Source organism: Rhododendron vialii, chromosome 13a (assembly GCF_030253575.1).
Source record: "Rhododendron vialii isolate Sample 1 chromosome 13a, ASM3025357v1".
In the NCBI taxonomy this organism is placed as follows: domain Eukaryota; kingdom Viridiplantae; phylum Streptophyta; class Magnoliopsida; order Ericales; family Ericaceae; genus Rhododendron; species Rhododendron vialii.
This window is the reverse complement of record NC_080569.1, coordinates 32,855,495-32,883,153: the sequence shown is the minus strand read 5'-3', so window position 1 is coordinate 32,883,153 and position 27,659 is coordinate 32,855,495. Positions and strand designations below refer to the sequence as shown.

Here is a 27,659-nt window from a genome sequence, read left to right as displayed (position 1 = left end):
TTCCCACGTGCGGAGCCCTTCCTTCCCATTCTCTACCTGCTCGAGACGCTTACGCGGAACGCGAACACCGTCCCTGCTTCTCTCTCTAGGGCTAAATTTCCACTCACAGCGACCCAAGGACTGATCTTTGCTCTCCATGTAGCCCCATCCTCCGGCAGTCCGATCAGGTACATCGCGACCCTCAATTCACCCTAATTCGCTCAATTTCGCACCTGTAATACTTATTCATGTTCATCTGTATATACATATACATGCATATGTATAGGTGTAGATGATTTTGGATTCCACTTGTTTGATGAACAGCTGAATTTATGTACATGCATGTCTTTATGCGTGTTTTGGTTAATGGTTGTGTTGTTTGCTCAAACGGAAACCCTCACTCGAGTGACTCGAAAGAGTATTCCTTCCTTTTATCATCGCAAGGCGTTAGGGCTGGTAAACAAACCGGATGAGACGAACGGTTGATTCGTTCAAGCTTGGTTTGAAAACTTAACTAGCTTCGAAAAGATGTTCAAGCGTTAACAAACCAACCTCAAACGGGCTTTTAATGAGCGAGCACGAGCTCGAACTCGAGTGGTTTGGTTCGTTTAAGTTGTTTAACGGTCCTACAAGGCATAAAGATGGATAGATAGATTTGAATTTCGAGATATAAGAATGAAGTCGAGTGTAATTATTGTGGTTGTAATAAATTATAGCTGAAATGCTTTCCATCTTTGGGGGGCAAACATCCTACTGGATTCAGATACTCCTTTGGGTTATTGATGTTTCAAAAGAGATGTGGTGGAGAAGTGGAGAGGAGCTAAATCCCTGCACAAAAGTTTTCTATTAGAAGAATTTAATTTGCTTCCTGATTTTTGAATTGGGTTTCGAATACATATTTTGCTGGATGCTTTAAGTTTGATGGATTTGTGAAATTGATTTACAAGGAATAGGAAAATAACGGTGAAGTTAGTCAAATAAAATTTTAAGTCAGCAGTAAATTATCTTCTTGTCTTTTTCCTTAATCTTTTTATTCCGCTTCATGTGGGAAATCCTCCTTTCTACTAGCCCCTTCCGCATCTCAACCAATAACTAAACAAGTTTTGTTTAACATGGTTGTTATGCGTATAAATCTATGTCATCGGTTGTGTTTAGTTGGGAGCAGGATTATGGGAAACGTAACTTCTACTCCTGCACCCTTTCTCTGTGTATACATTTTGTTTCAAAGTGTTTATATTTGGTTAAAGGGATTGCGTTGTTACTGCATTGATGTCTACATTCTTTTCCTGTGTATAAAATTTATGAGATTATTGTGCATAAGGAGTACTAAAATCTAGCTTGATTAGAGTGTGGTTGGATTTTAAATGTATTTTGAGGTTTGATTGTTGATATGGTTTTGTAGTTCAAGAGATGGCGGCTCCACCTAATAATGTTGAGCTGGAGGCTGCAAAGTTTCTGCATAAACTTATTCAGGAATCTAAAGACGAGCCAAAAAAATTGGCTACAAAACTTTATGTGGTGTGTATGATTTCCTTTTGTATTTGCTTGCTGACTTATTTCCATCTAGTAAAATTTCAATATTCATATAAGCATATGTTAGTTCTTGGTATTTTGGTAGTTATTATCTTTTAATATTCAGATATTACAACACATGAGATCAAGCGGGAAGGAAAATTCAATGCCATATCAAGTGATATCAAGGTGAAGCATTTCCAGCTTCATTTATGCTTTTCAATTACCTCATGTCTCGAAATTTCTATCAGCGCCTTGTAACAATAATTCCGTTGAAGTATTGGGAGCTATAGAAGTTAAAGCCAATAAATAGGCAATAGTAGTCTCCTTTCAAAGGGTCTAAGGTTATTGAAAAGTACAAGGTGAGCTCATTGCTCAGTTGCATATGCATGAACAGCCGTTAAAGCCTGTAAATTCTGTTGAATGAGATGATAAAGTAAACTACTTTTTTGTTTTGGTGAGTTTAGAGTGACACAATAGTCCTCATGTTTACTTCTAATGTCATTGATGAAGGAATGAAGCAACTTGTCACTCATACTGGGGAAGTGTTACCTTATGGTTTCAGTTGATGTTATCGCAAGTGCAAGTCGAGTTATTTTAAAATATGCGAAATATTTTTTGATTTATCCTTATTCCTTTGTATTGTTGTACTTCCTTCTTTTAAACAAATGAACAACAATAAAATAAATGTCACATGGAGTCAACTACATTTCTATTGTGCTAATATATGAATCATGATAAAGTCCCCGTTATTAATTAATTGAATGCAATGCATGTAGTAATCTACCTCTTTATAACATCCTTAATTGAAAATCTTAATATGATATATAAACGACGCGTTACCATGCTAGCGGGTGAGCGCATGAAATGCCTATGCAATGGAGTCTCAACTCTCAAGAATAAGAATTCAACAATGCATATGATTCTCATTTATCAAAGGATAAACATATGTATATAAGTAGATCTTTAGATTCTACCTTTTTGGGTTCTAATAACATCAGTAGAATGATATGAGTTTGAAGAAGGAAACAGAATAGCTAAATGCATTAGTGGATATTTTGTTGGTTTGCAAATGAGTTGCCAATGGTAATGTTTTTCCCTTGTAACCAAACCAAACAAAGCTTTAAGTCCCAATCAATTAGGTGGCCACATGAATCTGTTGTCTCCATTGAACTCTATTGAGGGCATTGTGGTCTGTGATATGCACCAAACCTTGATACTTTCGAACTAATGCCTCTGAAATCCCTTTTAGTCTACCTCTCCCCTAAGTGCTACCTTCTAGCGGGTCCGTAACCATGTCACTTATCCTAAGATAGACATGTGCAAACCACTGTAATGTATGTTCTCTCATCCTATCTTCTATAGGTGTTACCCCTACCGTTCTGCGAAGTTTTTGGTTTCTAATTCTATCCCGCAAATTCATCTCAACATTATCTACCCTCATCATACTTGGACATTGTTGCCCAACACTGTGTGTCGTATAACATGGCGGGGTATGGTAGAAGCAATTGGTAAGAGGAAGTAATTATATGATCGGAACCCCAGAGAAGACCAAGACATCATGATAGAATGCCTTTCCACATGAAAAATGGAAGACTACAAGAACATAGCCCTACATCTTTTGCGCCCAATGGGTGTGGTGGGAACATGTCGGAATTGAGGGCAATCAAGCATGATTATGGAGAGTCCGAAGTGTGGGATTGAAAAATGCCCGTCCAAATCTGTTAGGAAAAGCGGGGTGGCCCTGGTTGGAATAGGGGTGACGAAAGAGGTGTTCAAACTTGCCCCATCAATCAACTAAAACCAAAAGGAAGTGAACGTTAAAACAGTTGATTTGGAAGGGGAAATATTGGTAAATGAAAGTCTACACAACCTACAAAAGATGGACGCCGAATGGTGCTCTCCCTTTCTATATTAGTGTTAAAGCATATAACTCAAAACAAAATAGCTATGTGGAGAGGCCGTCCATCCTGGCTCATGTGTGTTGGTTTTTGAGGTTATGATTAACTAATGTGGGACAAGCTCTAACACTCCCCGTACATACATTCCTTGACCGCACATGGAGAAGTAAACAAACTCTCCATAACATAGGGATCACAATGAAACAAGGTTCGTTAATGGGGCTATCAATCAAGAGAGTTTCGTCCAAAAGTCTCTGACAGTGGAGCTAAGATCATGTTAAAGTATCCAACTCAAAACCAATTGACAATGAGTGGAGAGGTCAGGCCGCCCATGCTCATGTATTAGTTTTGGAGGTTATAATCATTAATCAACCAATTTGGAACAAGCTCTAACAATTACTATATATGATTTTTATTGTGTAGTTTTGCCCTTCGGCTGCCTTACTAACTGTCAAATTGTAGTGGTAAAACACAACATTAGCGGAAGGTTACGGCTGCCCAGATCATGGTTATAAGTTCCGAAATGTTGTCTTATTGTGGTCCATGTTTCTGAAGGCTTTTGGACTAAAATGGAGTCCTAGATGTTTTCTCAAGTAACTCATCATTAAAGCACCATGCCGTAACTTGCAGACGTAACATGTATGAGTGGCATATATATATTCGTTGTCAAAAGCAGCATTGTGAACGCTAAAATGGTGGAAGACAATAGAGGGAAAGCCACTAGGAGCTTCATGATGACCCCATAGTCTGGACTTTCCTACTTAATTCAAGTATTTGTATCGTTATAAGGTTGTTTTATATGACTTTTGTACCCACGGATCCCCATCTCTTTTTTTAGAGTTCGCATTCCATCTTGTGTTATGAAAGTTTTACTTCATCTCTTGATATGTTGTTTAGTTGCATACACATGAATTATTTTCGGTGTTTGGGCGATTAGAGACTAGGAGACATAGGTCCGGTTGTAAGGAAGAAACGGCTATTTCACTTAACAACTCATATCTGAGCGGAGTGCTCTGAGCAGCATGTTAGTTTGATGACTCTTGGAATTTTTGTTTTTAATATTCTCTGTCATTTTCTTTTAACCTTCTTCTTCATTTTAGGGCAATGGAGACTGTTATTAATGAACATGGTCTTGATATTGACGCTTTGAAGTCATCACGTGGTCCTTTGACTGGTGGAACCCATATGGGTGATTCTTCATCAGCTCAGTTTGCAGGTAAATATATACCTACCCAACTGCTACTACTAGTGGCTTACCTTTCAGTGCATAGAGATGAAGTTGTATTAACTAATAAGGGAGGAGAAATTGCCAATGCAGGTTCTTCTCAAACAGCTGCAATGGTGAACGATTCTAAATCAGGAATGGCTGAATATGAAAGGACTAATCCACAAGCTTCAAGCAGGCCACCTGTTGGACCAAGCGCTGCAGGACATGATATTTATCAAGGATCTGTATCCCATCCCGGTTCTAAGTCTTTCGATCATGAAAGTCCTTCCAGTTATGATACTAAGTCTGCCAACTCTCAGTCGCAGGAAAGACATGATCCAGCATTGGACAAACCAAATCAAGACGATAGTAAGAAAGCAAGCAGTAAGAGAAAGAGGGCTGATTCGTCATCTACCACTGAGCCTCATATTGAAAACTCCCAGCAACTTGATAATTGCAACCTTAATGCTAGGAAGGGAAAAATGGCGAACAAGGTTGAACCACCTAGGAGCTTACCTATTAGAGGCAGCGAGCATAGTCAGTTCAATATGGTTCAGGGCAGTGGTCAGATGGAACATATCCCTCCTTTACCTGCTAGCATGAGATCAACCAATTTAGCCAGTTCAATGCAACAATCAGCAAATCCAAAATACCGTGAAGAAATTGAAGTTTCTTCTGCTCATAGTGCTTTGGCTTTGCAGCAGGGAGGCTCTCGGCTGTCACCGCATGACATTCTTAATTCCAGGGCTTTATGGAGTCAAAATAGAACAGGATCCTCACTTGAAAATACTCAAGTACCAAGGTTTCCATCTAACGCCATTTCTAGTAATTCAACAGCAGAAATGTTTATGCACCAGTCAATCGCTTCTCTTGGATCAGGTAAGGTTTTTCATATAAAGAATAGATAACGTTATCGCCATTTAGTTTGTGGAAAGACTATACGTGTGAATTTTGTGTGGGAATTTGGAGATAATACATTGTTGACCTGGATTTAGATGCTTAAAATGGTAGATATCATACAACCGCGTGGAAACTTTTAAACTTTTTCGGAGAAGAATTTGTTCTTTTCTGATTGTTGTAATGTATGATATTGTGTGCCTTTAACCGCTGGAGAATGCAAGGTCACGTCATCCATTTTTGTTTGTGTATGTGTTTTGTCTTCGTTCTCCTTCTGTATGAGGCTGAAATTCTGGCTTGTGTAAGATCTCTTCAGTATATAAAGTGTAGTAATATTCACTAGTAATATCTAACAAGGCGCTGTTAGAATTTCAGGTGCTTCTGTCCATGGAGCTTCCCCTGGTTCTTCTGGTTCGTTTCCACTGGTAGAATCTGGAGTATCAAATCCCGGCAATAATATCGAAATGAACATGCATAGAGGTGCAGCTCCCAGAGATACAGGGAAATCTGCAATCTTCCAGGCTACTGGTGTTTCTAACATGCCTTTCAAGGAACAACATCTGAAACAGCTTAGAGCACAATGCCTTGTGTTTTTGGCATTTAGGTACGGCACTAAAGTAGCTTGTTCTTTAGTCTTTCAGCTTTTATTAGAAACCTTTGCTTCTAGTTATACTCTTTTTAATAACTGATCTATATCTGCAGAAACCGTATGATGCCAAAAAAATTACATCTTGAAATTGCACTTGGAAACTTCAGTCCAAAAGAAGGTAAATACGACTTAATCTATTTCAACTTTTCCATGATTTGCTAGGAATAACAAATGGCATTGCAGATGGACCTAGCAAAGAGATGATTGACAATAGAGGAACAGAGCTGTCTATTAATGATCAAAATAACATTCCTGAAGGCACAATGCTGTTTGGAAGACAAAATGATCTGAGGGAATCTGATATAGTCCGACAAGGTACCACATCGACTGGACTTCTCCCCGAGGCAATCTTGTTGAAAGATTCCAAGGGCCCGAACACAATTCAGGAAATGGAAGAATCAAAGGAATTTTTACTGATGGGATCACAACCTGATTCTTCAAGTGCAAGGACTTTAGCTGTTAGTTATGATAAGGATCATTTGGACAAGGTACAAGCTGGGATTACCAACAAAGCTTCTGCTGTTGAGGGAGTAAGCACGCAGATGAAGCTTGAGATGGTTCCCCTTGAATCAATGTCACATAGAAAAGATACTGGTCCAAGTCAATCTCAAATCCCTGCTGACTGTAATATTCAGCAAAATCAAAATGCTGATAGCCATTTGACTAGTTTCACATTAAGTGATGATCGGAAGCCCATATCAGGAAAGGAAGCTGAACAACAGATGATGGTGCCATTGAAGGATGCAAATGTGTTGGCGAAAAATGTCTTTGAGGGCTCGAAATACGTGTCTGAGGGTGAGAGCATATGTTTTGTGCAAATACACTTTTAGTGATGACTTCTCTGTTGCTTATCCTGTTTGTTGCATTTGTTGTGCAGATGCTGCTAGAATTTCTGACATTCAGAGAAGAAGCATTCCTGATGGTTCCAAAGCTGTTGTTGTCGATGACACGTGGAAGAATGGTAGCCCTACAGTAGTGAAAACTCGTCAATTGGAGCAAGGTTTCTCTTTAGGTACAGATTTGCCACCAGCTCCGAAGTATACCACATCTGAGAAGTGGATTATGGAACAACAGAAAAGGAAACTGGTCATTGAGCAAAATTGGGCGCTTAAACAGAAGAAGACAGAACAAAGAATTGCCGCTTGTTCTGAGAAATTAAAGGTCGGTTGTGGAAATAACTTATTTACCTGGTTATGCTGTTTTTGTTGTTGCTACAAATGGTAGTATCTCTCAGGAGTGTGAACTACTTCTCACCAATTAAAATAACTGATTTTGACTATTTTATGGGTAAAAATGAGCTGTCAATCAGTACCCATCCTTTTTCCGAATCTAATTTGCAAATCAATCAGCTCCACTTTTAGTATTGTTGGAAGAAGAGTGGAGTGTAAGCAGTTCAGTTTGGGAAGCAGTGAAGTAACCAGAGATAGAATTTAGGAATACAGTCACGTGTCCGCCATGATTTTGAGACATTATAATGCAATAGCATAGATAGAAACTAGATATACACTTTAACATAGAAAAGACCTCACACTCACCCAAATTCGTTATTTAGTCACGAGTTACATTAATCAAGATGAATATACTAATCGCAACATATGGAAAAGACCTCACAGTCATCTTCCCTAAAGTTTGCCGTCCCACTGAATCCACTCCATGTGTTTCTAATACTCCAGATTTTTGCCATTCTGCCAATTCACGGATCTTCTCGCTCCAATCTTTGTTCAACTCTGCTCTGCTACCAGTAAAAATGGTTGAATCATGAATGGGTCCTGCAAGTCTACAGGATTTTGACAAAAAGATCTGAGTGTAGAACATGAGTATATTGTGAAACATGAAGTCTTTTGTTCCTAACTTTCTAGAATAAGATGAAAACGGGTTTTAAAGCTTTTGCTGAAGGAAGAAGAATAGGTTTCTCAATCTCTTTGAAGGCTGCTTGAGTCCTCTGTGTGGTGTAGCCCTAGTAAATAACAAAAACTAGTCTATATAAAATCCGAAATTGGGGTTGTGCGGGGAGGGGGAGGGGGGAAACCAAGTTCATAGATGAAAACCTGTTTTGGGGGTTATTGCCAACTTATGTGTGCATATTATTATATTCTTGGGCAGTGGGTTTCAGTCATACAAAGAAATATAGTTCTCAGTACTTGGATACAGTGGATAAAACTTGTGCAGGGGCAATGGAAGGGCTTTTCTGGTTGTTTCATACGATACCTTCTAGTTCACATGTGGCCAGGATCTTGACTTGTTTGCGGCACTGTATCCCAGCAAAACAGTTGCACCTGTGAATTGAAGGCCTGAGTGAAAGATCTTTGATTATTAAGAAAATACTATTATTTGATGGAAATTTGCTTGGTGAATTAGCTGGGAGAGGAGAGTTTGTTTGATCATTTTCAGTTCGCATTGCAAGTGGAAGTTTTTTATATTGCCTTAATGGTTATATAGTGCTGTGTAAAAAATAGGAATTGCCAAGGTTGTGAGGTTTGGGTGTATTTGGTTTTATGTACTGAATTAAAGAAGGATGCTGAGTTGTTATACATGGTCTTCAGAAGTTTTTTCACTGTGCCTTGCAAGAATATATTTATGCTCCAGTAGTGATTTTCCTACTTTGAAAAAAATGACATTTGCATTTTCTTTTGGTTCTAGAAAACAGCCAAGTATGATGTGCCCGTTGGCGAAACTGTTCAATTAATTTTTCATTGTAAGAGGTGCCCAAGGGCAGTTTTCGTATTCAAATTTAAGTGACTGTGTAGTTTCAGTTGGGTTGGGTACGATCCCACAGCCACAGCCAATGCCCCGAACCGCCCCCTCGAAACCGATCTCTTAATTTCAAACCATCTAAGAATACCCTAGTGCTTTCTAATACCAAGCCAGTAAATAAACAGTTAAACACTTATACAGTATCTTGCTGACTAATACCTAGGGCTTTTCCGATTGATATTTCCTGCGTACTCCCGACTCTTCACCACTTTTCATTTCTCTCAAATCCTCAATAATCTCAGCTGACTCAGCAGCTATGGGAAGTTGCAACTATGAATTGCGTTACTTAGATGAAAGATGCATATAGGGGTATGGGGTGGTTTGGAAACGCCTGAACTCCATTGATCCGACCCATTGCCATCACTACTTATGTGACCTTGACTTGTAACTCATTTCCAGATTAAAGATTTTTTGGTTGAAGATGCATGGTCCTTGAGTTTTTGTCCTATTTTTCTGAGTTTTTGTCCTATTTTTCTGATATTCGCATTAAGGCTTTCTTTTTGACCCCCATGAAGGAAAATGTGAGCTCCTCTGAAGATATTTCTGCAAAAACCAAAAGTGTAATCGAACTGAAAAAGGTTCAATTGTTAGAGCTTCAACGTCGTCTCCGCAGGTAATTGACCGTTATTCTTTGGTTCAATTTGTCACCTTAATGGAGACATACTATTTCTGTCATTCTCTAGCTTGATTCTGTCTCCATCCATACTTCATTTTACTTGTCCAGTTTCTTATCTAACAGCCTGATCATTTGATTTGGGCAGTGATATTCTAAATGATTTCTTCAAACCAATATCAACTGATATGGAGCGTTTGAAATCAGTTAAGAAGACTAGAATAGGTAGGCGATCAAAACTAATAGAAAGATATGAACAGAGGCAGAAGGAAGAGCGCCAAAATAGAATTAGAGTGAGGCAGAAGGAGTTCTTCAGTGAAATAGAACTTCACAGGTTTGTATCTACCGTCCCTTAAAGTCATCAAAATGTCTCCCATTGTTTTTAGTTTTCAAATTTTAGTTTAAGATCTGTTTGTCAATAGTATGGGTTCGCTTTGTAACCTTTTGTTAGGGAGAGAGTGGATGATGCATTCAAAATGAAGAGAGAACGCTGGAAGGGCTTCAATAAATATGTAAGGGAGTTCCATAAGAGGAAGGAACGGTTTCATCGTGAGAAAATTGACAGAATCCAGCGCGAGAAGATTAATCTGTTAAAAATAAATGATGTGGAGGGGTACCTTCGAATGGTTCAGGTCAGTTGGTGTATTATCGTTCACTACTTGCTGGTGCCATCCGATCCATTATCCTGCATAATATTTCTTTTGAATTCTACAGGATGCGAAATCAGATCGTGTCAAGCAGCTACTGAAAGAAACTGAGAAATATCTCCAAAAGCTAGGATCCAAACTACGAGATGCAAAGGCTATGGCGAGACAATTTGAGACTGATGTTGAAGATAACCGAGTTGCAAGTGTTGATAACACAGAATTCGGTGTTGAGAATGAAGATGAAACTGACCAGGCGAAGGCAAGTTATATCTACGCACTTTGTGCGCCTTTGATTTCTCATTCGAATATACTAGCGTAATTTTTATTATTCATTTTGTTTTGCAGCATTATTTGGAAAGCAATGAAAAGTACTATCTGATGGCTCATAGGTATTCCTTACAACTGTTTGTCTCTCCGTTCTTATTCTCCCTTCAATAGTGGTGATGTACTTCAGGAGTTCATGTTCAGCTGTATTATTCACATATAATTTTTTTTGGTGGTAAATTGATCATGCCAAAGTCCTCGTTGAAGAAAGTGATGTCTAAGCTTTTCCCATTTATTTTCATCAACGCTGTCCCTTTGCAGTATAAAAGAGGGCATCATGGAGCAGCCATCTTGTCTTGTGGGTGGAAAACTAAGAGAGTAAGTGTATTTGCATTTTTCTATCACAGAAGAAAATCCTTCCACAAAGATTGACTTATTTCGTTTGGAGTTCTCATTTTCATTTCTCCGTCCTTGCTATTTTCTTGGAAAGATGTTCTGCCATGCGGATGTGGATTAAGAGAGACTTTTTTTTTCCATCCTTTGTTTTAGTTGCTGTATAAGCATAGATTTTCTCTTCCAGGTACCAAATGAATGGTCTGCGGTGGTTGCTTTCACTGTACAATAACCATTTGAATGGGATTCTTGCAGATGAAATGGGCCTTGGTAAAACTGTTCAGGTATGATTAAAGTTTATATAGTAATATTTTAGGCTATAGTTTTCTTATTATGCCGTCTTTAACTTCATACTATTAGTCCTTACGATTTGGGTTTTTGTAGGTCATTTCTTTGATTTGTTACCTCATGGAGACAAAAAATGATAGAGGACCCTTCTTAGTTGTTGTCCCGTCCTCAGTTCTTCCTGGATGGGAGACAGAAATCAACTTTTGGGCCCCTAGTATAAACAGAATTGTCTATTCTGGCACTCCAGAGGAGCGGCGAAGGCTATTCAAGTAATGATTATGGATATTAAATAGCTTCTCCTATCAGAATTCTCTGGTAATTATTATCTGAAGGACTTCTCTTATGATTTGTATCTCAGAGAGAGAATCGTTCAGCAGAAATTCAATGTCCTCCTGACAACGTATGAGTATCTGATGAATAAGCATGATAGGCCAAAATTAAGCAAAGTACACTGGCATTATATCATAATCGACGAAGGCCATCGCATCAAGAATGCTTCTTGCAAGTTGAATGCTGACTTGAAGCACTATCAGAGCTCTCACAGGTTGCTTTTGACCGGGACGCCTCTGCAGGTCTTGCTGGATATAGTTTTTTGTTCTCTATCCATTTGTCATGCTTCATTTTAAGACTTTCAAGGGTCTGTGTGATGGCATTCTCCTTTTCATAGCTTTCAGTTTTGGTTTGCATTTTAAAATTTGTTAGACAGATAAAATTTTGAAGACAATTGTTTTTCGTTCTTATTTTTAGTAACTCAAGTTTTTTTAAATTGCATAATTTATTAAGTTTGTTTCCTGGAAAGATCTCCCACTTTGTTTAAGTTTTCTGAAACTGTTTATGGAAAGGCACTTATTAATGGTTCTTCATTTACTTTCACTTCACACTTTTTCCCAACAGAGCAATTTCTGGAACAGCGTCGTACAGGCTCTCGACTTTCCTACTGAATTTCTTGCTCGCATATTTCTATGGTTGACTGATGGTTTTGTTTTTTCCTTCTATGTAGAATAATCTAGAAGAATTGTGGGCACTACTTAACTTCTTGTTGCCAAATATTTTTAACTCGTCAGAGGATTTTTCTCAGTGGTTCAACAAACCATTTGAGAGCAATGGTGATAATTCAGCTGATCAAGTGAGCTTTTTATCTATCATGTTTTTAAGATGTTGATGCCATTCACTTCCTTTTCTTAGTCTTATTATGTCCATACCCCAACATTTGATATTGTCGGTATTCTTGTATCATTAGGCCTTATTGTCTGAGGAGGAGAACCTTCTGATTATAAATCGGCTTCACCAAGTACTGCGACCATTTGTTCTGCGGAGACTGAAACACAAGGTTGTTGAAATTACTATGATGCTTTACGAAGAAATATTTTTTTTCAGAGCTAGTATAGTTAGGAGTGCTACTGTTCAATGTTGAAGCACTCTCTATTATTTATGTCCATGTGAGTGTGTTATATATCATGTAGTCCTTGACTCCGTGTCCTTGTGCTGATGTCTTATAAGTATCGGTGTCAAGACTTGGGCAGCAGTAATAGCTATCCAAGGCATAATCGAAGGGATTGTGCTCTTGTTTTATGACATTCTGATACAAATAGAATACACCATTCTTGCCAAGGACACCAAGGGCTATACAACAGTTTCAATGTAAATAGGCTAATGTGCCACATCACTTGACCTTAATTGACTTCAGTGGCGGTACCGTTTTGAGATATTCAGAATGAGCTAAACGAACAAGCTCAGAAAGTAGCACATACTTTGGAATAAGAAAGCATCAGGGGAGTGCTGGATCACAAGTGATAAACACGTGCCAAGCAGTTGTATCATTGTAACTGTCTACCAATATATCGTTAACTTTGCATTGACCATATAATGAACATGGTAATGTGTCATTCTGAGAAGGAACATGAACAGGAACAGGATGACCATCGTCAAACATGTACTGTCCATTCCATGCCACTATCATTGTCCTATCACTGAAGTTAAAATTTCAAGACTAGCGGTAGTAGAATAGAGTTAAACAAGCATAGACCAAGATTGAATAGATTGTATATTGTTCTGGTTTCAATAAAAGTAGGACTGTGGAAGTAGTTGAAGTGACATAAAATAATTGGTGTCTAAGGCGTACTAGGGAGTGAAGAGTTTTGTTATTTAGACTTGTTTATTGATTAAGATGGAGAGGTTTCAGATGACGTGGTCCATAGAATCGAAGTAGATTGGCAGAAGTGATACATCCTTTTGGCATGTTACACAGTCAATGGCTACAAATTTGGAAGAAGTATTTTTTTCTTCTTTGGGCAGCTTCAGACTTATTAGACCGGCATAAGTTCCTAGACTAGAGCCACACCACCACCATACATGGGAATTGCTATGAGTCCAGTGATTGTTTACAAGGCAGAATTTTTAGGCAACTACAAAGCACATCAAAAAAATGGGTGTTGCCTCGATGAATATTTTAGTCTGGACGCGTTTTAGACTAGTAAAGAGAGAGTTAGAACTGTAGTCATTTGTGAGATTGTAGGAGCACCCGACTTAGCTTTGTAAGGAAAAGAATGGCTAGGTATGGGTCCACTAGACAAGTTGGTATAAACCTCATTCTAATGGAAGGTCTCATGAATTGCGAGAAACGATGAGTACATTGAATACTACGATTAGATGAAACTCTGTAATTTGATTCAAACTTTGATGGTTTGTAATTAAGATTACAACCATATTTATAATAGATAGAATATTAGCCTGACAATTGAAACTAGAACCAATCAACCAACCCTTAGAATTCCTGTGTGAAGCACAAATAACCAACCTTGGAACTTTGAAGGATACGTATCTAGTATCCTCACACCATTAGTAATCAACTGTTTGACTACTTCTTTGAATTGTGATGGTCCAACTTCTCCAGAAGCTCTTCGGATTGCCGTTCTGCATCAGCTCCACTTCTTGAGGGAAGGTTGAACAAAATTGTACTTGCATGGGTTAGTCACGTACAACAAAGACTGATAGGCGTAACCGTTTCTGAAAGTGATAGGATGATAGGGTCATTATTAATGGCAATGCTAGGGAGAAAGGAAGTGTTAAATTGGCATGAGGTATCATAGTGAATGTTGATATGATTTTGTTGAATTGATGTAAGCATGAGATGGTGGAATTGACAAGAAATGATTCATGTAGTTGACGCCGATTTTGCAGAATTCTTGTTTTCTTTAATTGACGGCAATCAACGTTATAGTCTCCTGAGTAAGTCATACTTGTCTCTAGGAGTGGCAACAAACAGACGGCACCTTTGTATTCTTTCTGCTAATTAGTTGGTCTGGCGGTATATGGGAGACGTGTGCTGACATTTTACTTATGGATCTTAGATTGCAGTTTAGTCGAAGCTTTGACATTTTATTTTACTATGTTTATTCCATTATTTTATAAGGAAGTTTGTCTGCACTTCGGGTTTTGGATTGGAACAAAGTATCTAATGGTCTTGATTGACGGACATGCCCATGTATTACAACAATAACTGCAATAGAAGTACTGGCATAATCCTCAATCTATGGGGTATGGGCGGGGGAGGACTGAAGAAAGACCTTACCTTTGGCAATTATGTGCACAAAGAGGCTACTCTCTGAAAGTTTTACCACTAAAATAGCGGCTCCGCTGTATCTTCGAAAGTCGAGGAATTCAAACCAATTTCAATCTAAGCCTTGTTGTAAAGTATTTGAACTTTGAAGCTGTTCTTATGGACTAACATTCTTGAACTTCCAATTGCTTTGGTAGGTTGAAAATCAGTTACCTGAAAAGATTGAAAGACTTGTAAGATGTGAGGCCTCCTCATATCAGAAGCTTTTGATGAAGAGGGTAGAAGACAATCTTGGTGCAATTGGAACTTCAAAGGTTCATTCGTTTTTCCTTTTATTCCCAGTCTCTTTGGTGTTTGTTTTTTATGGCATTGACGATCCATTAAATATTTCAGCCCGCAGACTCACACCCACCAACTTAGAATCCATATGTATGATGTGCCTACTTGAATTTGTACTACTTGGTATATTTTCGTATATATGTTATAGGTTTCTTTTTTAGATATGTCCATTTTCTTTCTAACATTGGCTTTACTAATCTATTAGGCTCGGTCAGTGCACAACTCTGTTATGGAGCTACGTAACATATGCAATCATCCTTATCTCAGCCAACTTCATGTGGAGGAGGCATGTTCTATCTCTGTTCTTTAGTCTTCATTTCGGTTTGTTATAAAGATGTGAAAAGAGAAGAATATGCTAAAAGTTGTTTCCGAGCAATTGAGCATTTTTTCCCCTTGGAAGTTTCTGGAAAACAACCTGAGGGTCACGGTCGGAAACCGTGTTCCTTTTAGATGGGTTAGAACTACTTTTTTTGTTGTTTGAAAGTTGCTTAGCTTGATTGACCTTGTACCCTTTAACTCTGGTAATGTCTCTCTTTTTGTAGGTTCATGATTTTGTCCCGGAACATTATCTGCCAAATGTTGTGAGACTTTGTGGAAAACTTGAAATGTTAGATCGATTACTTCCAAAGCTAAAAGCAACAGATCATCGGGTATGGGCATCCTTGCATATGTTTTATGCCAAACCAAAGTTTATTAGTTGTCAGATTTTGTGTCCTGCTTTGTGCTTTCGTGATGCTGATGTTGCAGGTGCATCAGATTAGAGTAATTTGTGAATCTATTGTGAGCTATATCCCTAATCCTTTTTTTTGCAAATTTTTTAAGTCTCTCGTGAGTTCTATTACACGGAATCTTGTGGGTTTGTGCGACGAATACTTGTTGGTGGACTTTTTTTATTCATCTTTTCCTCCTTGACAACTTTCAGGGGTTCATGTTCTTAGAATCTTAACATTTTGCAACTTTGAAATAGTTGGTGGTATTTTGTTTTTTCCTTTTTTCCAAATCGTGAATCGAATTGAGAATCGAAATGGTCCTTTTCCGAATCGTGAATCACTCCGATTTGGTCATGATTTCTATAATGCATGGAAACATATGTTTGTTTATTAGGGTGACACAAAATATATACATGTGAAAGTTTTAGGGCTAAATCAATAAAAACCTTCTTCTAAATGATGATTTGATAATAATGTGGAGTATTAGGTAAGTTGCTTCTATTGCAACTTCCAAGAGATGAGGATTCTTGAATCCTACTTATGGTTCTTTTTCAGAACAAGAGTTCAAAGTACAAAACAAACCCTTAGAAAGTCTGTAGGGTGGTTGTCTTCCATTTCTCAAGGTCATTTTCAATCCAATCTCGTAATAGATCTCCCTTTTTTATTACCTATAGTACTACATAAGGAGAAACATAGACAAAAGATGGCATATAACTATGCTAAAGACCTTAAGAAAAATAGTTTGAACCCTTTTCCAACAACAAAAAAGCAAAAACACATGTAAAAAAATGAATATAAGAAATTTTAAGCGAATCGAACGATTCACTGATTCCATTCACCTATTTGGATCACCAATTCACCGATTCACTTACAATTTGTAGCTATTTTCGATTCAGGCAGCCTATTCGTATCGATTACCTACCGAATCGTACGATTCTAACAACTATGCTTTTTTCCTTGACCAAATTTTTTTCATGCATGGCATTCTTGGAGATCATTGTCGTTGCTTTCAATTTTCTCTTCTATTTAGGCACTTCTATTTCGAGTCCTGTTGTAATTTCTCTGTGTTGTGATTTTTGGCATTAATTAGCCTAGTTTTATGTTGACATTGACGTGATACACTCCGAAGTTTTTTTTTTGGGTAGCTGCAGGAGTTGATTGTTTGTTTGTTTCCCAGGTTCTTTTCTTTTCCACGATGACTAGGCTGCTTGATGTTATGGAGGATTATCTCTGCTGGAAACAGTACCGGTATCTTCGATTGGATGGACACACATCTGGTGGCGATCGGGGAGCACTTATTGACCAGTTCAACCAGCCGGCTTCTCCTTTTTTCATATTCCTGCTCAGGTAACTAACGTATGCAACATATGACTGGTAATGTACCACTATCGATCTAAATATGTACCAAGTGCCAAGCCTTTTAGTTGTTCTGGTTTTTCATTTAATTGGACTTTTGTATGTTTGAGGCCCATTGTTTTCATTTGCATTTTGAGAGCCTGCATGCATGAGCCCCGAGGGGTTCTTACAGGTTCTGCATTAGCCAGTTAAGTACTTGGAAGTTTAGGACCTTCTGCTGTTTCGCACAAGTGCTGTCTTGAGATATTTGGGAATTTTCATGCTAGACAGTTTTGTCGGAGGTTAACCGCTAACCGTGCTTATAGCTCAGAGTCAGAGGAGAACCTCCCTTCCATTTGTGGGTTGAGATGTAGGCATTTGAAAATGTCATCTTGGGGTATAAAGGACCAGACATGTTGAGAAAAGTTGTCTTACAGCTTGTTCTTTTCTCGACCTTGTTAATCATTGGTATTGGGTATCCATGACTGTACTTTTGCATGTGATCACCGAGCACGTCTTTGTTTGTTTTATAGTAGCTTCCTTCTCTTTTCAATGTGTCCCCCCTCAATAAAGTTTTCTTTACTGCCCAGCAAAGAAGAACAAGTTTTATTTACTTACCTAGAAGGATCAAATAATAACATTTATTCATTCGTATGATATTATATTATTAGCATTCGAGCTGGAGGTGTTGGAGTGAATCTTCAAGCTGCTGATACCGTGATCATTTTTGACACTGATTGGAATCCACAGGTACTAAGCACATAACTGTCCTGATCACTTTTGATTTTGAAGAGTAATTGAAATTACTCTTTATTACATATTTTCTGTCTGCCTTGTTAGGTTGATCTTCAAGCACAGGCAAGGGCTCATAGGATTGGTCAGAAGAAGGATGTTCTTGTTCTTCGATTAGAAACTGTGAGAACTTAATTCTTCGAAGTAGAAGTATTGCTTTTTCATTTTTTGGTAGAATATATGTTTTTAACTTGAAACACCTGGATGATGGCCAATTATACAAGGGAATGAGGAATTTGTGCATGACTGAACAGACCTCTTCGTATCACATTTTTTGGTTACTTTTCGGTGGAAACCATGAAACAGTGATTTTTCTATTTTTATTTTTTTTATCACTAGTTTGTTGTCTGCTGCTGGGTCTTCTCTCTCTGAAGGGAAAGAAGATTATGCATCCAACCGGAAAATCTGCCTTCTTAGTTTTACTATTTTAGTTCCATCTCCTGAAGGCTCTCTCCAGCAGCTTAGTTTAGTCTTCCTTCATAGTTTGACTGTAGAAGAAGAAGAAGAAGAAGAAGAAGAAGAAGAAGAAAGCTCTTGGTGAAAAGAAGTGAAAAAGTTTAAAACAAATCCTTACAACACTTGGTTTCCTGGATATAATAGGAAGCCACTAAAACTATTTGACTGTAAAAGGAGTTGTAGAGAAGTGTATTACTGCATGACTAGAAGTTAGTACAAGTGTGCATTACCACCCAAGGATGATGAAATAACTACATACTTTTAACTTTTAAGCATTCATTAATCAGTTTGGATTTGAGGAATTTGGTTCTTTCTTGCTTTGGTTACATTGGGTCTTCCATAGGGTCACTGTGGGTGTTCCGAGCTCAGGGTGGGGGTTTTGTTGCCTGATGTGGTTGACTTGGAGAGAGCAGATCAAGAGGACATTTCATGGAGTTGAGAATTCTGATAGGATGAAGAGTTATTTTTCTGGTCTACTTTGCATAGTTGAAGCTTGGGATTTAGGGAAAGTTTTACCTAGCCTGGTTTGATTTTGAAGATCATTCCACGCGTTATTGCTATAGGCCCTTTCTAGTATACAAACCCTTTCTGCTTTTCTTCCTTTTGTTTCATTGTAATTCTCGGCAGGTAATTCTTTGTTTGTTATGGTGAAGCCAATTTTGGAATTTATGGTTCTCATGGAAAGATGTTCTATTTGTCGATTTATAGATATTTTGCTGCTATAGTGACTCAGTAGGTTTGATATTCTCGAAAATCCCCTCTAATGATGTACAGATTTCTGTTTTCTAGGTTGCTTATAGAATGTGAATATTTTGTACGTAAGCTATATTTGCTAAATTATCTTGAACTATGGTTGGAAAAAGGTCCAAACTGTGGAGGAACAAGTCAGAGCTGCAGCTGAACACAAGCTGGGAGTTGCAAATCAGAGCATTACTGCTGGATTCTTTGACAATAACACAAGGTATGTTTTTGTTTGCAAGGTAAGGTGTGGTGCAGAGATCTCAGAGCATCAGCATTTGGCTCATTAATTCACTTGAGGGGCAACAATAGTGAGTAGATATCCAAAAAGGAGGGTACATAAGGCTCGTAGTTCAGTTCCAAATTGCTGACATGACCATTGAATTAAAATGTATTACTGGCGAAAAATCTACCGCTGTTTGAAGAGAATAAAAAAGAAGGATTAGATTGAACACATAGTCTAGAGAAAGATTATGAATCGGGTAATAAGAGAAAGTCTAGTGTAGTGTCTATTTACAGAAGTGATTACCCAAACTAAAAAAGTAACTTTTTGGTTATAATTGGATTCCAAATTTGCTTAGGCTGATGGGGATGCTCTCAAGCGGTTGTCAAGAACGCACTTTGTTTGGTTCTCCTCTCAGAAATAATCTCTCCAAAATTTTTGACTGTTTTTCGTCTTTAGTGGTTTTTTGTCAAATTTTTTTACTTTTTGGATGTACATAGCGTACCTCTATTCAAAAAGTAAAAGAGTTTGTTAAAATGTTAAAAAAAATTACTAAAGACGAAAAAATACACAAACCTATAGAACTTTTTTATCTCAAAAATAAATCTCAAAACTGCAAACCAAACACAGTGAGTCCTATTAGCTTTTGCCAAATTATGTTCTGTTGCATGCTTACAGTGCAGAAGATCGTAGAGAATACTTGGAATCCCTTCTCCGAGAATGTAAGAAAGAGGAAGCTGCGCCTGTATTGGATGATGATTCGCTCAATGATCTCATAGCGCGCAGGTATTTCTTTTTCTACTTCCATACTCAATTTCGAATTCCCTCACGCATTGATTCGTGTTGGAAGCACACTGACCTTGGAGACAAGTGAATTCTTTCTCTCTGTAGTTATTGTATTTGTGCGTGTGAAGAGGTTTGAGTAGGTTTGAAATGACTCTCCAATAACTGTAATAATTTGTAGATCTATGTACTTTAGTGGTTGAGTGCAACTATGCGCATTAGCTAGTAATCCAATTTAGAGATATCTTCCCCGTTAGCTTGACCAATGATGCATAATAGAGTGCTGAGGGTTTTCTTAAACTTCAAGTCATTATTTTTGCAGATTAGATTTTCTGGTGAATCCATGGCTTCTGTGTCATGCCACTCAATATCTTGAATTTTAGTCATGTTTACTGCGTACTGTTGTTATGGTTGTCCTAACTATTTTGTTTTTGCCTTGACTTCATTGTTTTGCTTGGGGAGTGGTCCTTTGTATTTCCTGTTGTTTCTGTTATCCATCTGAGTACTCAGGATACTGCTGTGTTGACAGTGAGTCGGAGATTGATATATTTGAAGCCATGGACAGGCAAAGACTTGAAGAAGAGATGGTATGCGCTTGGCCATTCATAGTCTACTTTTTTTTTTTTTCTCCGACTGCATTTACAATCTCATTTTATGACTTGCTGCTGCATTGTTAATATGACTTATTAAAAGCTGCTCTATTTTGCAGGCAATGTGGAAAAAATTGTTATTAGGACAAGGTAAAAATGGTTCTGAGCCTATACCTCCCCTGCCTTCTCGGCTTCTAACAGATGAAGAACTGAAGCTATTTTATGAAGCCATAAAGACATATGAAGCATCCAATGCCAGGGTGGCTTCTGATGTCGGGGCAAATGTCGGGGCAAAACGGAAGAGTGGGGGTCTTGGAGGTCTGGATACACAACATTATGGAAGGGGAAAGCGAGCTAGAGAGGTTGGTTTAGTATATTCTCCCTCCTTCCCTTATCTATTATTGCTCTTTCCATTTTGGGACATCCAGATCTCTTTGAAATGTCAAAAGACAAAAGTTGTAAGATTTTCAGAACTCGGGGTTATAAATATATTCACAAACAAATTATTTGAGTTGGTATGGTTGGAACTAATACTTTAAGACTTAAATTTAAATGCATTAATTGCATTTTTCCTTAAAAAATTGAAACTCCCAAGTCCCAACAGGTCATACAACTTGGGCGGAGGTAGTGAGATTTTTAGCCCGATCAAGTGTTTACTGATGGAGCTTGTTTAAAATAAATTTGTGCTTTTTAATTATTCTTTCACAGCTACTGAAACATTTGCTTATATGAAAATAGTTTTACTGTTGTTTTAGTCTGTACAGTTTCTTCATTAATTTTAGTTCCTTCTCTTCCTTAGGTGCGCTCCTATGAAGAGCAATGGACAGAAGAGGAATTTGAGAAGCTGTGTCAAGCTGAGTCCCCAGAATCCCCTAAACCGAAGGAAGAAGTGATAGAAAGAAACTCGCCAATAGTTTCAAGTGGGTCTGTCCTATTTGCTGCTAAAACAGAAGTGTCTGCACCTCTACCTGTAGTGTCCCCACAGGCTCCAACAGAGCTGCCGCCGGTTCAGCAAACCAAAGAGGTGACACCACCATCTAAACGGGGACGTGGAAGACCCAAAAGAGTAAAACCAGAAATCTCTCCACCTGCAGCGGTTCTTCCAGCACTTTCCAGACCAGTTTCCATCTTTCCTGCTGCACCTGCACCAGTTCCTAATCCATTACCTAATACTGCTGTGGTTCAATCTGTTACTGGAACCATCCCTCAATTTGAAGTATGGATAGCTCCAAGCTCTGAGTCAAAACCTCCTCCCCCTTCCGCCTCTCCTGAGGTTCAGTCCACCTCTACTCCGCCTTCTGCTCCGCTTCAAGTAAAAGGGCAAAATCGGAAAACCCGCAGAGGGAAGAATCAGGCTTCGTTGCCACCGGTGGTTCAAGCGTTCCCAGCGCCTTCTGGAACTGGGAATACAGAGATGATAATTAAGAGAGAGACAGTTTCCAGTTTCCCAAGAGCCTCATGTCTTGATTCTTCATCCAGCTCTTCTACTGCTAAGAATATGTCTATGGAACAAGGTTCAGTTTCACATTCCATTCTTCCAGCTTCTACTGAAACTGTCGGAACAAAGTTGTGCTCAGAGGTACCACCAGTTTCAGATGCTATTCCAGTTCTTATAGATTCTACTCGAACTGTGAAAACAGAGGTGGTGTCAGAGGTACAACCAGGTTCTAGCAATCTCATGGTCCCTGCCTCTGTTCAAACTGTCAGAACAGAGGTGGTGTCAGAAGTCCAAACAGTTTCCATCAATCCCATGGTCCCTGTCCCTGTTTCTTTTTCTGCTTCTTCGATTGCTACTGGAGTTGCCGGAACTATGCCTCATTTTGGGGTGGGGATTGGTCCTAGTTCTCAGCCAAACACTCAATCCACTTATAATGCTATTGGCTCTCAATCAATCAATCCTAGTCCTCCTGTCCCCAAGGAACCCAAGGGACGAGGACGAGGACGAGGTCGCAAGCCTCAAAGTGAAGTAGAGGCACCCCTGCGCAGGGGAAGGCGGCGGGGTTCAGTAGCACCGGTTGGTGAGGATCCAAATTCAAATGAACGACCACAAAGTCAGCCACAGGTATCATCAGGTAGAAAATCCATTGGCACCAGAAGAAAGAGACAGAATGAAGCTTTGGAGCGGACAGATGTAAAGGCACAAGAGAAAGGACCTTTGCCAGCGAGTGGCAATTCTGCCATATTGTCAGATAAGAATGACAGTCCGAAAGTAGATTTGAAGATGCAAGAGACGAAAGAACCTTCGCCAGAGAAAGCCATTGTTTCAGAATCCAAGGTGGCTGGGAGTAAGAGTTTGGAAGCAAAAGTAGTTTCTTCAATTTTGGTAACAGCAGGTGCAGTTTTTGATTCTGCAATTGCTTCAGAGCCTATGGTTCGTGAATTTGCAACCAAGATTAATGCTGGTTTATCCGTGGATGGGGAAGATTCAGGAGATTTAGTTGATAAAAACTCAACATTGAAGACTGAGATGAAGGGCACTTCAGCTGTTCCTCTCAGTGCTGACCCATTAGTTGATATGACTTGTGACAAACCTCCTTCTCCTGATGCTTCTGTTTTGGAAACTGGAGCTTCTGTTTTGGAAACTGCAGCTTCTGTTTTGGACCTCAAAATGGATAAATGTGAGGATCAATCTGGGAAGGGAGATGTGAAAAAGCAAAAGATGGTGGGTTCTAGTCCAGACGATGTAGTTGTTTCAGAAACTGTGGAGACTAACAATTTGGAGGGTGGTAAAGTTTCAGCGTCATCAACATTGGAAACTAATGTTCCGGTTGTTGAGCCTGTAACTGAAGAGACTCAGAAGGAAGTGGATGCAGCACAAGAGATCAATGACCCTATTTTACCGGAGGTTGTTGATTCAGACTCTGAGGCTCGTGAACCTGAAGCCAAGATCAATGTTGGTTCTTTTGAAAATGTGGATAATCTGAGAGATCCGGTCAAAGAAGACTCGATTGTTGAGACTAGTGTAGAAGGCACTTCTGCTGTTCCTCTTGGTGTTGATCCGGTGGATGTTGTATCTTTTGAGAGATCTCTTTCTCTTGAAACAAGGATCGATGCTGGTTCTTTTGAAAATGTGGATAATCCAAGAGATCCAGTCAAAGAAGACTCGATTGTTGAGACTAGTGTTGAAGGCACTTCTGTTGTTCCTCTTGTTGTTGATCCCGTGGATGTTGTACCTTGTGAGAGATCTCTTGCTCTTGAAACAAGGATCGATGCTGGTTCTTTTGAAAATGTGAATAATCCGAGAGATCCAATCAAAGAAGAGTTGATTGTTGAGACTTGTGTAGAAGGCACTTCTGCTGTTGTCCCTCTTGATGTTGATCCACTGGAAGCTGTTCCTTGCGAGAGATCTCTTGCTCTTGATGCTTCGGTTTTGGAAACAGAAGTTTCTGTTTCATCTTCTACACTTGATACCTTTTTTGATAAATCTGGGAAGGAAGATACCAAAGTACTAGACATGTTATACCCTGTTCGAGATGATGCAGCTGTTTCTGAGCCTGGGGAGAGAGAGAGTTTGGAGGAGAAAAAGTTTTCAACTTTGTCAAGGTTGGAACCAGAAGCTCCAGGTGTTGATACTGAAGTTGAGAAGGCAGAGATGGACGTTGATGCAGAAGCACTAGAGAGCCATGATTCACCTGAGGCATGTGAACCTAAAGCCATGCTTGAGGTTGTGCGTTCTCAAACTTTGGCAAATTCAACGGATTTAGTCGAAGAAAAGTCCGTAATGGAAGATAATGTGGATTGCACTTCAGTTGTTAATGCTGAACCATTGGATGATATGCCTTGTGATGAACCTCCTGCTCCTGGATTGTTAGTTTTGGAACCGGCAGCTTCTGTTTCAGACCTTCCAATGCACTGTGATGATCAATCTGGGAAGGAAGATGCTAAGGAACAAGAGATCAGAGGTCCCATTGAAGACAATGTGGTCGTTGCAGAAGAGAAAAAGTTTGTTACGTGGTCAACATTGGAAAAATCAGCTCCAGTTGATTCTGGAACCGAAATGATTGAGAAGAATTTTGTTGTTGAAGCACAAGAGAGCAGTGATCCCGTTTTACAGGACGCTTTTATTTTGAATCCTAAGGTGTCTGAAACCGAAACCAATATTGATGATGGTTCTTTTGAAACTGTTGCTGATCCAGAGGATCTAGTCGAAGAAAACTTGATTGTGGAGACTAATGTGGAGGGCACTTCAGATGTTCCTGAAAGTGTTGAACCCTCCGATGATATGCCTTGTGAGAAACCTCCTGCTGTTGATGTTTCACATTTGGACGAATGTGAGGAAAAAGGGATGGAAGAGGCGGAAGAACAAAAATTGGAAGGTCCTTTGGTGGATGAAGCAATTGTGCCAGAGGTTGGTGTGGTTGGGACAAAGGGTTCAGAACAAGATGGTCCAGGTGTTGATCCTGAAACTGGAAAGACTTCCAAGATAGTCAATGCAGAAGCTCAAGAGAGCAACAATCCTATTTTGGTGGAGACTGTTGTTTTAAAGCCTGAGGGTTGTGAACCTGAGTCCAAACTCGAGTCTTTGTGTTCAGAAAATGCAGCAGATCCAAGAGATGTATCCAAAGAAAACTCTACTGGCCCATCAGAGAATGTTCCTCATGAGAATCAATCTGGAAATGACGACATGATTCTTGACAAGTGGATTGATTCAGAATCTGCATCAAATGAGGACCGAATTTTGGAGGAGAGAGCACCTATTTGTGAAACATCCTCTCCACGTGAAATCCCTGAAACCCAACTAAATGCTGGTTGTTCTGAAGACGTCAGAGATTCAGAACAGCCTATCACTGAAGAGAGGAAAGATGAGCTTCAGGACAATGGGCTTGTTTTAGAGGCTGTAGTGACTGAGGACCAAAGTTTGGAGGGAGAAGCATCTACTCAGGAAATCCAGTTGAATGTTTGTTCTTCTGGAAATGTGGGCGATTCAGATCTGGATCTTACTATGGGCCGGTATGAGGATCAATCTGGAAATGAAGACATGATTCGTGACAAGCAGATTGATTCAGAATCTGCATCAATTGAGGACCGAATTTTGGAGGAGAGAACACCTATTTGTGAAACATCCTCTCCACGTGAAATCCCTGAAACCCAACTAAATGCTGGTGGTTCTGAAGATGTCAGAGATTCAGAACAGCCTATCACCGAAGAAATGAAAGATGAGGTTCAGGACAATGGCCTTGTTTTAGAGGCTGTAGTGACTGAGGACCAAAGTTTGGAGGGAGAAGCATCCACTCAGGAAATCCAGTTGAATGTTGGTTCTTCTGGAAATGTTGGCGATTCAAAACCTGTCATTGAAGAAAAGAAAGACTCGGTTCTTGAGCAGGGGTTGGTTTTGGAGCCCACAGCGACTGAGAATCAAAGTTTGGGGGAAAAACCATCAATTTTGGCAACACACTCTCCTGTTGTCGATCCTCCGCTTGAAAGTCCTGCAACCCAACTAAATGCTGGTTCTTCTGAAAACATTGGAGATTCAGAACCTACCGCTGAAGAAAGGATAGATACTGTTCTAAACAAGAGGCTTGTTTCAGAGCCTGTAGCAACTGAAAACCAAAGTTTGGAGGAAAAGACATCAGATTTGGAAACAAATTCTCTAGTTGTCGATCCACATGAGAATCCTGAAATCCAGTTGAATGTTGGTTCTTCTGAAATTGTGGGGGATTCAGAGCAGCTTTGCAAAGAAGAACCAATCATGGGGACTCACATGGAGGTTGATCCAGTAGCTCCTCTCCATCCCATTTCGAATGATGATGTGCCTCAGAAGGAACTGGTTAATCCAGATGTTTCTCTCCCTAGTTCTCCTTTGGGTAGTTCTAGCATTCAGATGGATGCAGCTTTGGAGGAAAAGACATCAAATTTGGTAACAAACTCTCCAGTTGTCGATCCACATGAGAAGCCTGAAACCCAGTTGAATGTTGGTTCTTCTGCGACTCTGGGGGATTCAGAGCAGCTTCACAAAGATGAACCAATCACGGGGACACACATGGAGGTTGATCCAGTTGTTCATCTCCATCCCATTTCGATTGATGATGTACCTCAGAAGGAACCTATTAATCCAGATGTTTCTCTCCCCAGTTCTCCTTTGGGTAGTTCTAGCATTCAGATGGATGCAGCTTTGGAAACTGAAGTGGCAAAGGATTCTCCATCTACAGAAGACAGCAAAGCAGTCTAACTATCATATGTGAAGGTATCATTCCTTATATCATGATTTATTTTTTCATATGCTTAACTAGTTGTAATAGATGATGCTCTCATCCTTCACCAGTTCAGCATAAATGACGTGAAGCTCATATTTTTGTTAAAAAAGTACTACCTCTTTTTCTTGCAGTGATTAGGCACAACTTATGTAGTTTGGGTACTCCTACTACCATACCATATCCGTAATGGCAAGTATACTGGTACTTCGCATGCTTACCGTAATTTCTTTTACCAATTTTTGCCAGTACCATTATATTCCAGTGCAATAGCTAGCCAGAAATAGTAGCTTCTGTTAGGCAAAGAGCCGAAGATAAAACTAGTTGACGATATTTTTTCCTATGCTTTGCATGTAACTTTTTGGAGTTAAGCTTTCGAGACTTTTGGTTCTTTTATGCAAAGGTCATTAAATTCTGTTTGTATGTTAACTTTGATTTATCAGCTACGCCCTTTAACCGTAATTCTTAAATGCAGATAATTTTGTTAATTAAAGTTCACTTTTTCTGCATACTATCCAGCTGTTTCTGTACCATACTTTTTATCCACATTTCTGTATCGACGCACGATTGCCATATGTTTCCTATGGGTTTTCTTCTGCTCTGGTGTGGGTATTTATTTTGTTATTGCCATAGAAAGTGGAAATGAATGCGATACTCACAATATCATCGGTTGTATTTTCTTCTTTATTAAGCGAAATTGGCTGACATAGTTCTTCCTCCAGTTCTAGCATTCGGATGGATTAGGCTTTGGCAACTGAAGGGACAAAAGTGTCTTTCTCTGCAGCAGAGCAGTTCTTTACAAGACAACAACTAATTGATATAATTGTTATTTGTGAAGG

The 27,659-nt window shown here is 39.2% G+C and overlaps 1 protein-coding gene across 1 annotated transcript; it reads left to right on the top strand.

Moving 5' to 3' along the window:
• LOC131314619 (chromatin structure-remodeling complex protein SYD-like) lies at nt 1-27,313 on the top strand. Its single transcript, XM_058343399.1, has 32 exons — nt 1-167; nt 1,382-1,497; nt 1,619-1,680; nt 4,493-4,608; nt 4,711-5,478; nt 5,872-6,100; nt 6,199-6,263; nt 6,329-6,940; nt 7,023-7,306; nt 9,415-9,512; nt 9,661-9,846; nt 9,964-10,144; nt 10,227-10,418; nt 10,505-10,548; nt 10,745-10,801; nt 11,004-11,100; nt 11,201-11,373; nt 11,463-11,676; nt 12,105-12,230; nt 12,345-12,434; nt 14,861-14,977; nt 15,208-15,288; nt 15,545-15,652; nt 16,890-17,059; nt 17,719-17,797; nt 17,888-17,962; nt 19,159-19,256; nt 19,935-20,042; nt 20,569-20,626; nt 20,749-20,991; nt 21,429-26,813; nt 26,955-27,313. The coding sequence occupies exons 2-31, from the start codon at nt 1,390-1,392 to the stop codon at nt 26,796-26,798; spliced, it is 10,209 nt and encodes a 3,402-aa protein (XP_058199382.1). The 5' UTR covers nt 1-167; nt 1,382-1,389; the 3' UTR covers nt 26,799-26,813; nt 26,955-27,313.
• Nucleotides 27,314-27,659: the final 346 nt, after the last annotated feature.